This window comes from Papilio xuthus, unplaced genomic scaffold (assembly GCF_000836235.2).
Source record: "Papilio xuthus unplaced genomic scaffold, Pxut_1.1 DF826945.1, whole genome shotgun sequence".
NCBI classification, from domain to species: domain Eukaryota; kingdom Metazoa; phylum Arthropoda; class Insecta; order Lepidoptera; family Papilionidae; genus Papilio; species Papilio xuthus.
Window position 1 is genome coordinate 5,743,576 of NW_013531704.1, and position 12,150 is coordinate 5,755,725.

At 32.6% G+C, this 12,150-nt stretch overlaps 1 protein-coding gene across 5 annotated transcripts in view; it reads right to left on the reverse strand.

Moving 5' to 3' along the window:
- Positions 1–12,150, reverse strand: part of Svil (Supervillin) — a 133,623-nt gene that overhangs the window by 15,899 nt on the left and 105,574 nt on the right. For all 5 annotated transcript variants that reach the window (XM_013316633.1, XM_013316631.1, XM_013316632.1 and 2 more), the window contains 2 exons: positions 10,829–10,900; positions 7,501–7,612 (listed from right to left, as the gene is read on the reverse strand). In XM_013316633.1, the coding sequence (XP_013172087.1) occupies positions 7,501–7,612; positions 10,829–10,900 (184 nt within the window). The remainder of the gene's footprint in view (positions 1–7,500; positions 7,613–10,828; positions 10,901–12,150) is intronic.

The window sequence follows — 12,150 nt, forward strand, 5'->3', positions numbered from 1 at the left end:
CAAGGATTCCGGATTAGAAATCTATACCAAACGTTCCTTAAATTCCATAAATTAATGCATTTAAACACGGTGAAGGAAAACATCGTGATGCAATCTGCACATATCTAAGAAGAAATTCAAAGATATGTGTGCAGTCAACCAACCCGCCCTTGGCTAGAGTGGTTGATGGCCTAGTCACCCCTAAGTAAATAACATTTTACGAAATAAACGACAATCTGGACGAATAATAAAAATCTTAGTTGAATCCAAATTACTCAAGTAAATCGCCACCACAATTATTTTCACTACCTAAATATCTGTACAAAAGCTTAAACCATTTATTTTTCAAAGAGAGTTTTGTCCAAGCGAGAAGTACCCATAGTTACATTACATAGTTCAATATGATGTTTTCAGATAAATAATTCCTTTTATCAATGAGTCATTTCAAGCGGAACGTCCGCCGGCTCCAATGATAGGAGACCAGACACATCCGTTGGTTACAAAACGAAACAATGGCCGTAAAATCAACCCGATTAGATTTGCATCATATTCCTTGACAAAATAGAGTTACTAATAAACCAAGCTTATAATCGTGTACACGAAAATTACACAAATATAATAAACAACGATGTCAACCAGATGTTTCGATCTACATTATCGTTGAGGAGGCCAAAATATATAATTAGTTGAATACTTTGACGTCATATTATCTAATACCGAAGATCCAACGGGTTGCTTTGATGTTTATAGAGAAGGAAATATACAACACCAGTCTGGTGGATTTAATTAAAATAACAAGATTGTTAATTTTGCGACGCGTTCGTAAGACATGTGTTGAATGATGTAAACAGTCGCGTGGGCTCAATGCCAAGGTTCTAGACTAGTCTTTTAATTAATTAATTCTTAGAAATATAATAAATAGACGCAATATAAGAAGTACACATTTAAGTTCTAAGACAATTTGCTAATAAACTTTTGCTTTATAAACTTAAAAAGCCTTACTATAGTCTTATATTTTTAATTTAATTCATGTCAAAATGAAACAAAGTTCACATCTCAGTATACAGTCAACATGTAACATCAGGACGGGGTTGTCGTCCTATAAATAGTTTAAAAAGGTCGTAGTTCACATCTGACAAACTGTCTTTGTTCACAATAGGTGACCAGAACAATTAAAAAGAAAACTTTGTATCGATGAAAGATCTTTTCTAGAACCTTCAATCTCACTTCTTACTAATATTATAAATGTTTAAATGTACAGATGGATGGATGAATCTTTGTTTGAAGGTATCTCCAGAACGGCTGAACGAATTTCGATGAAATTTGGCATACATATAGAACATAGTCTGGAAGAACACATAGCCTACTAATTATGTTTTCTTTAATTTGCGCGGTCGTTAGTACCTATGTGATAATTATCACAATCACACCAATAAAAGTAATTTGACACTGATAATTACAATGGGAATGTGAAATCGTACGTGCTTTACCTAAAGAAAAGGGGTCAAGAATACCCGGAACAAAAACATAAATGACGTAGGTGTTAAATTGCATCGCCTTACAAGTGATTCAGAAACATAAACACAAAATTAGAGAACAGACTCATAAAGAAACAAAAATATTCCTAATATACATCCGCATATCATTGGACATATTCATTCTATAACGAATATTAGGTTGACGAATGCAGATGTTTATAAGAACAAATCATAAGGGAGAGTTGACAACATTTTTGTCCTGAAATTTTAGGGTATTAAATATTTTAATATTAATTAATGTTGGGAGGATAATGTGGCAGTGTATTGACCTAACACTGGACTTTTTAAAATGTCAACGTTTGTGTCCCCTCAATATTTATTCTGACACTGGACTTTGTAACGAAAGCACGTCATTCGCGCCACATGATTCTAACTAATAATGTCTTAAACTAACTACTATTAGCAATGATGATTAGATATATCTCGATTGTCTTTTCTATGAAAATTACCACAATTGTGTCTATTAAATGCGTTCTTAGTTACTACAGTATTGAATTTAAGACCTTTCTTTTTGACAGACCATGTAAAGTGTTATACATCAATGTCACTATTCATAAGCGTATAGCAAATATATCTTTATTTATCAATTAAATAATAGTATTTTTTACAAACAAACTTTTCCTTAATCACTACACGATATTTAAATATACATACATAGTATATAACTTCGCGTAGTAAATATAAAAGTATTGCACGCCAAAGCTTTTTATATTTTATTTCGCGACCAGGCCTAAACAGGTTTGTAAAAGTGCATTGAACAGACTTTGCTATTCCCGTTTAAGATATGGTTTAACTATAGGGTCATAAGTTAAACAGGTTTACTAGCACTAAACTACATATATACCCAAAGAATAAAAACGATACAAAAACTTATTAAATCTAACTCTACAAGTAGAGCTTGATAAATCCCTGGTTATATTATAAATACAATCGTGAAAATATTAGCATAGATTTCTTTTGTATAATCGCTTTATTAATTTTCTTTGAAAAAAAAATGATTAAAACAAATGCAATCTAATCAAAATAATTGAATTAATAATTAAAAAATAAAAATAATCTATATATATTTATAAAAGAAAGTCGTGTTAGTTACACTATTTATAACTCAAGAACGGCTTTACCAATATGTCTGAAAAGTGGTGAGGAGGTAGCTTAGAGCCAGGAGACGGACATAGGATACTATTTATTCATTTTTTTTCGAATTGCCTTGAAGAGCTGCCTTTTATTTAACTTCCTAATATTATAAATGCGAATGTTTAGATGGATTTGATATGGATGGATGGATGGGTTTTTGAAGGTATATCTAGAACGGCTGAACGGATCTCGATTAAATTTGGCATACGTATAGAACATAGTTTGAAAGAACACATAGGCTACACTATTAAGTTTTTTTATATATCCAAGCGGACGGAGTCGCGTGCGACAGCTAGTTCTAAATAAAAAAATGGTTCTTGAATAGCTTATTTATAACGTTAGAATTTACTCCAATTAATTTTAATTATTAAATAAAACTAGTATAAAGTTACAATAAGTAAAAGGTAACTTGTACTACATATGATTTTAATAAATCTACGTTATTTCCTTTTACCAATACATGGGCAATATTATTGATCTAATAAGGTAATTTCCTGTTTACTAAAGTTTAAGAAAGGAGCGTAAGGTTATTTATATAACAGTGCATTGTAAATATGTACTAGCAGAATAACTGGCTCCCAGACTTGTAAACGAGTTGAAATATTTGCTAAAGTAAGCTAAGACTTAGTACAAGAAATTCTTAACCTAAGAGAAGTCGACACATAAAAATGTTTTACATTACTTTCTATAACTTAAATACTCTTTGCTTATTACCTTGTTTTTTTTTGTGTGTATGTTAAATGATAATGAATTCAGCCAAATATGAAAATGACACCATAACACTTCTACTGCGCGTTTGTGCAGTGTTATGAGTTACGATTTCTCTTTTCTATAATTTGATTAGACATTATAAAGTTTGCATACTATGCTGCCTTATTTCTTAAATAGGGTGGGTAGCAATTACATGGAGGTATTCCGATTTACATGTGTATATTTATCCGACGAAAAAAGATAACATGATTTCGCATTATATCTTGATAACGGGTCGACCTTTACTGGGCGACGGATAGGAAATGCACAACAGAGTCCGATTACATTGATTGTGGTACTGGCGACCTCTTTGCAATACTGCCCGTTATGGTAAGGGCTGCGGACTGCGCTATGACGCCATGTACGGCAGGGAGGACACTATAGCCTACATTACGTGCCTAGAAGGTAAATGCGTCACTATTTATGTCACCACCGGAATGCGAACTACGTCAGTTTATAATATCTCTAGAAAATTAACTGTAAGCTAAATATTCACCTAACTAATTTTTGACATTTTGATAATTTACTCTAATAACTTAAATAATATATATTTATAATTGGCCGATATGAAATCAGAAATTTATAAACTGACCAGAAATAATGCGAATAATTCACTCAGTTCACAAATGCATTCAGTTCATATGTGTAGTTCGATTATAAAATGCAATGGTTCACAATTGTTCGGTAACATATAATTCAGTTAAATTAAGTAGTATTTTAATTCGGAACGTTTTTATGTTTGGGGTGACAAAGACATGTTGACTATAGTTTGCGGAAGGAGAACATCTGCCGCTCGCCTTGACATGCAGACAGGAAGTGCAGCGACCTCTATATATGGAGTTAAGGCTGTACAATTCGTAAACAAGACAGCTTCACTGCGTTAATTAAAATTGTTGTGTGCTTTAACTATAGTTAAAGAAACGGTTCAACTTTTTTGTTATTACTTGATTTATTAATATTTAGAAACAATGCTATTTTTTTATTTTAGGAGCAGAAACCGACATATACATTAAATTCTTGATTGATAAATTGCTATTCAATATTACCAGGCGCTACAACTTAGTAAAGGTACTATTTGGTAATTTATCGGACGTAGTCCATATGTTTTTTACTGATCTATAATACTTGACACTAAAACAAACTGTGAATGTAAAGAAGATAAATTTGAGTGCATACAATCATTATAATGTTTTGATTACAGAAAACAGTGCAAAGAGCCTCAAAAAGATTAGACAAGATAACCCATACCTAAAAATATACTATTGGATACTACGAGGGTAAAGGTCGCGTGACTGACATTTATGGGATACCATAAACACAGGACTGATATGGTCAAAAATAGCTGGAACTTTATCTATAACGTTGACAAATGACTTAAAACAATGTGATCCATCATGTTCTATTATATTTTGTACAAAAACTAAGGAAATCAATACTATTAAAAAAAACTTTAACATTTTTACTTACTAACACACTAAATATTCGCAAAGAAAACTTTGCTATTTCAAATTAAAAGGGGAAAAGGTTAAATACAATAAGGTATTTAACTGACACAGGAAAAGGCAATTTCAGCCGATCAATTGGGTCAGTCGTATTGGTTTAGGACGGTTTATGGTAGGCTTTCAGTTTTATTGCTTTCTTTTATTAACCCACACATAATGAAAAAAACTCTCAGTCGGATAAAGTAAATAGCAAGAATAGCAAATCAACATGATTGCCTAAATAAAAAATATGTCGTAAACTAAAAGTATCTAAATGTTAAATTGCTATATTTATAAATTTCATTTGTAAAAGTTACAATTTGATAATCAACGGACCAATGAGGAATAAAAAGTGCTCATTATGAAAACAATTCCTACTCAGGTCAAAAACGAAAAATATTCTTCAATCAAATAACGACATCTATTGAATGTTTTTGAAATTAAAACAACTAGCGCTTACATGAGAAGGGAGTTATTTTGCATATCATGCAGAAAAAACATTAACTTGGAAACGATGGTTTGTGAGCTTTATTTTGGAGATATCGGTGCCTGGTGTGACGGTTTTGACCTTGACTATGTAATCTATCGATTGGTTTATTACATGATTAAATTTCAATGTCTTTCATTCAAAACGTGTTACAATACTACCCATAGAAGTTTGGTAGTCTAACATAACATTTTTGCAATAATACGATACCAACTAATATTTATTAATTTACTGTTATCATACACAATTATTTTCACGTAATTAAAAAAATATTTAAGCTTTATATCAAACCCGTAGACATAAATAAAGTTTTATTCAGGTGCATAAAATCACATTCATCTTACGGCTGTATCTATAGTTAAAGTCTACAACTGTTAACAAACTAGCGCTGGCCCCGGGCGTGCCGTGCAGGATGCAAGGTCGACACAAATGTAAGTGTAGTCGTCTAGACTGCCCCACTCGACGCTGTCTAGCTTTTTACTTCGCTCAAAGACATTTTACCATTAAAGTTTTGAAATATTACAAAAAAAATGAAAACAGGATTTATTCATATTAATAATTTAGTAAATACTCAGTTTAAATAAAACAAAATTATAACAATATTACAAGACAATGAAGTGTAAATAAAAAGTATAAACCTATGATCTATAGAAATTGTTTTTGTTCTAGAAATAATATAACATAATATCATGAAAAACCAGATTAATCTATTCAATACACAACATCCGGGAAATGAAAACCTAAATAGGTTGGTATGAATGAAAATATTATAGATTGTAGATAAAAAACAATTCAAGTGCGGCATCGGGCGTTGAGTGGCGCGTCACTGCATCCAACCTAATAACATTTGCAGTTGGAGCGACGCCAAATCAATAGCGGGGATTACTTGCACTAACGTTGTAAACAAAAATAAATAACAAACATGACTATAGATACCTCACTTACTTTTTTGTTCATAAATTATGGCGTGAAGAAATAACGATAATTGTGTACAAATCTATAAAATTAAATTACGAAGTAAAAATGTGATGGAATGGTGCGATTTTTTTTTATATCATAAGGTGGCAAACGAGCGAGCGGCCACCTGAAATCGCTGAAATAGCGAAGTGACCGTTGCCCATAGACATACGCAATTGCATATGCGTTGCCTACCTTTGATCGACGGAGGAGAGTTTAATACAAATTTATTACATTTCAAGAATATTTAAAGATAATAGTATACGTCCAATTTAAATTAAAATGAGTAAACTATGTCTTTTAAGTATTCAATTGTGACACAGACGAAATAAAACGTATGTTACAAGTTGTGATAGCTTTAAATGCAGTTGACGAATGGAAATGATTATAACAATATCAACCAACTGGACTGACTGGTCCGAGGGAATTATTTAATTAGTGCATTGGTCAGGGGCAGGTTAAATCTAGTCACCACTATAAATACGACCACAAAGTACAACACACAAGCTATTGTAAACAAACAATTGACTTCACATGATACAGTCAGGCAGATCGCCAAAAGCTGACAAATGCACGAACCCTCACTTAGCCCCCATGATGACGTCTTGAAAAAATGCGTGAAGTTCAACTTCACTGCTTTGATAAAGTACCCTTCAGTAGAGAGCCTTCAAAGTTCTATGGTATGGAAATTGGAACGTATGCCTACTTAATAACAACCTTAACTACATAAATATTAACTTACATAGATCTGGTTAAACTAAAATTTCATAGAAATATAAAATATTACGATGATTTTAAAATAAAACTCCTTGTATGTTTTGTGGACCTTGATTAAAACTTATCAATTTTTTCTCGATCTTATTTACTCATTGAATCCTTTTCTAAGCAAGAATTCGACTCGGATACCAATTTTATGTTGGCTCGAGATAAAGTACACACGGACACGCAACTTCGTAGTTCTGTCAGCTGGCTCTTGTGTCATATTCCGAGCCTATAATGATTAATTTGTATGTAAATGTACTGTTAGAAAGAAACTCCGAAAATGAGACTGTGTTGTATTGACTCAACACTAGCCTTATTAGAATGTCGACGTTTATGTTCCTCACTATTCATTCCGACACTGGACTTCATTCGCGTCAAAGGATTCTAACTAATAATGTCTAAAAGTACTAACATTGATACGGTTCTTAGCGCGTTCGATGGCCTTGGTGTCGTCGCGCTCGGGGCTCAGCCGGCAGACGCGCGCGCGCCAATCGTTCGCGCCCGCAGCCTGCAGTGCGGCCAGTCTGCAAGTAAACAAACACAATGTGTTATTAAATCCAAATATATTACATGAAAAAAATAAACTTTGTTATCGATGAAGAAAGAAAGATATAAAAGATTTTGATAAATAAGTTTAATAGCTTTTGGATCTATCCAATCTAGGAGTCTTTACAAATAGGAAATCTTTGTGGTTGTGTTTACAAATTTATCTAATTACGTATGTTCAAACATATTTCTTTGATAAAACTTATGACGAAGTTATTATTAAAGGTCATATTTATTGAACAACACAACATTAGATACGTATTGAACTAATTACAACTAATTGGTTTGCGATAAACGACAAATGTAAATTAAGCTTTAATTTGGGCCACCCACTGAGTGATTAAGTGATCGTATTTATTAAAAAAATAATTGATTCTTAAAAAAGAATATTAGAATTTCCGAATCCAATCGTTAATTGGTTAACAATTAGCGTTAAAATGTTTTATTAAATTTTGGATTAAATTATATCTTTAACTTTTTTTACAATAAACGAATTCAAAGACGCAAAGTCTGCCGATTTATCACAGGTTACTATAGGAGGATTTGACAGATAAATATTATACAAAAGGAGGTTAAGAACGAATTCATAAAATTCAATAATGATGTTTACAATCTTACTAATATATTATAAATGCGAATGTTTAGATGGATGGATCTTTGTTTGAAGGTATATCTAGAACGGCTGAACGGATTTCGATGTAATTTGGCATACATATAGGACGTAGTCTGTAAGAACACATAGGCTGTTAAGTTTTTTTTAATACCGCGCGGACGAAGCCGCGTGCGACAGCTAGTTAAGAATATAGCTGATACATGTTAACACTTCAGAATGGCGACGATGTTCACTACAGAGGTAATTATTGTCTATAAAAACAGTGGATTGGATCCGGGTTCTCCACATTTGGAGATGGACCACCCAACTACTCGGATACGTGTCTTCACGACATTTATCGCACAAAAAAAAGTTAAAACCAGATAAAAACTGCATTGAGGGGATTTTTGTTAATGTTTAGCACCTATTAAACGACAGTATAAAAAAGAATTTAACATAGCTTCCCAGTATTTATAAAGTACTTTATTCAATTAACACAAAGAAAATCTGAGAAAAATTTAAGACTGTTGTAATCCTGAAGCCGTGGAATTATCGATATTCTGCGCATCCCTATTCATTGTAGCATTAGTGATGTGTATAATTTATTGGAAGCACTTGAGTGATTTGTGCAGAGAGATATCGATACAAAATCGTCCAGACCATGCAGCGTCAACGACCTTCTGCGTTATTTTATCACTGCTCTCAAGCCACGCACTGCGATCCTAAAGGAAATACCGATTAAAACTACACCAATACGGCTACAACACCATTATTACTTATATTTTTCCTGTTTAAAGTTGACTATGTTTCATATTTAAGAACATATAAGGATAGCAAGTATGAACACGTGTAAACATATGAAAACAATACCACTTAATAACATTTTGAGGAACAACGCAATTATGAATTTTGAGCCTTCCTTGTTTTTAGACATAAAGGTCCCTTCAGATACTTACGTCTAAAAACTATCAATAATCAAAGTTCTCAGTTTTGGTCTAACAAATTTCTAATTAACACTAATTAACTTTCTTTCATAGTATCATTAGTGGAGATAACCATGCATCATCATAAATATTCCCTTTCTACATAGGGAAAACGTATGTTCTTGTAATTACGCGTAATATTTTGCTTTGGCGACATAAAACTGTACTCACAAACATCCTGACTGACATTAAAATGGTAGTGGAAATTGTTCCACCATCAAACCACATGTTTGTTAGAGCCTTGTAAATATAACTAACGATTTTTAAATTAGAAATCGCTTATAACGACATCAATTTAAAAGGAATATTGGTTACAGCAACTAAAGTAGTAGATCTCGATATAAAACCATATCGACTGATTGTACCGGTTTCTTTTACATTTCGATGAGTTTTTTTTAGGGTTCAGTACCTCGAAAGGAAGAAAACGGAACCCCTATAGGATCACTTTGTTGTCCGTCCGTCTGTCAAGACACTTTTCCTCAAATACGCGTGAAGATATCAAATACTCAGGTTTGCGGTCTATCGGTGCTGTAAAAATTTCTTAAGCAACGGAATCAAAAGATACAACTATTTATTTAGATTTATTGGCTGTCCTAAAATTAAAGTAATATTTGTCTGAAAAAGCAGCTTTTGTAATAGCAAAGATACATGCGATTAGTATCAAGTGCCGTACGAAATACTCCTTTAAATACATTGTAAATAATACTTAGTACTAAAACTGTAAAACATGAGGTATAGACTTATTGACTTATTACTAAATCCCTTTACAAGAAAATATTAAAAGTCGATTGTTACAATTTAATCTTCTTAAATATACTAATATTTTTATAGCGCCATCTAACAGTATATTGAGGTACTAAGCTTTCTGTTCTGTTTCTTGTTTATTGCTCTCCCTGTACTAAGCTTTAAGTATTTTAAAAGTGGATATATAATATTTATTTAAATAAACAAACCGGTCATCTTTACACTAGTACAAACAATACAAATGCTTTGTCTACGACCTGTCACCGCAAAATAAACCGCAACGTCTTGATAAAGCTATACGTAAAATAGGCCGCGGCATTTAATAAACACAACTACAATATACCAAAGATCATAACACATATTAATTGTCTTAACAAATTTTCATACAAAATTGTACTGTTAACAAATAAAAAAAAAGATCAAATTACAATTCTGAAAACAGTTTCAATATTCGAATAACGGAAAGTTTTGTAAAAACCTATACTTTTTCCTTACGCGCAAATAGTAGGAAAATAATCGATTAATAATTGGTAACAGCATAAAGCACATTACGTACAAAATATATATAATATACTAGCTGTCGCCCGCGACTCCGTCCGCGCGACCTACTGAATATGCTCACAAAATTTCATGAGAATCGGTCAAGCCGTTTCAAAGGAGTATGGGAACGAAAATTGTGATACGAGAATTTTATATAATATATAACATTAAATGGATTTGATTCCTACAAAATCTATAAATTCAAACGTGTTATCTTCACTTTGTGAATTAATCCGATTGACAATTTGCCTAGTTCTTACATTTTGTCTAGGAAAATTACAAACTGGCGACATTTAATCAAACGTTAACATATCCATATTTGTAATACAACCAACCTTTCTGCGATGGTGCCCCCTCGGTGCGGCATCTCGGCATGCGTAGCACTTCTCTGCACGCCGCCAGCCGCCCTGCAGACAAACAAACAATGTTAACAATGTGTCGACAGACAAACACATTTAACAATTTGTCCCATATACTAAAGCTTTAGAGATAAAGATATTGAAAGAAGAGGTTTGAGAAGATAGGATAAATGCCTGTAAACTATGAACTGACTTCTATTAAATGTTCAATCCAAAGTTCCATTGAATACTAAATGAAAGATATTATTTTATACACATAATCATATAGACTTTTACAATTCTTTAAATAAATAAGTCGAATATCCTTTTGAATTACCTGGTTTGTTCAAATTTCTCTTTCAGAGACTTGAAGTTGAACAACCTATCTTCCATTGATCTTACAGACAACATTTTGAATGGTCTATGTCCAGTTCGGCAATCAAATATATCCACAACAAATTTCATTTACACTCCACACAATTCCATTTGAAAAACTTAATATATTTACACAATAAACATTGCACATAAAATAATTATAAATAAATTGTATAGAAAAAGGTTATGTGTGCGACCGTCGTCAGGCAACTGACAGTGACAGTGTCATCGGTTCGATTCCGGACGCGTTCACTCGATAACTAAACTCGGACTGTTTGTATTCAAATGCCGCAGTGACGTCACAGACTTCGTTATCCTTGCGGTGGGTCATTAATACTCTATTATATCTTTACTGGATCCTGTTATACAATAATGCAACTGACGAACTGATAAAATTAACAAAAAACTCCAACGAAATTTGAAGAATCGACGATAAAGGAGCAATTTCTCTATTGTCTATGGCTTCCGGGAATTCAACGATAACGAATAAACTTGTATTTGAAGCCGGTTTTTATTGTACACATTTTACTGCGAAATAATTCATTTGAATAGTACGCGGCTTTACGTAGTAATATTCGAAATGCAATACATAAATTGAAATTAAAAAATAGTAATATTCGAATAGTTTTATAAATACAATTTGATAACAATAAAAGCCGACAAAGTAGTGTCACCTGTTATAATAATTTTAAATGACAAATTACAATACGACTATAGTAATCTTAAGTGCTTAAAATACAACCAAGCTAAAGATAAATGTGACAAATTTATGTGAAACTTGGAAATTAAAATATCGGACCATTTCGAGCCCCCGAGGCGTCTCTGATAAAAGAACGGTTAGTTCACCTAATTACCGACGGGCGGCGCATAAGAAACGCTTCCGACTGATAAGCCGACCTCACTCAACGTAAATGCAACGGAATTACATTCATACATACCGCTCG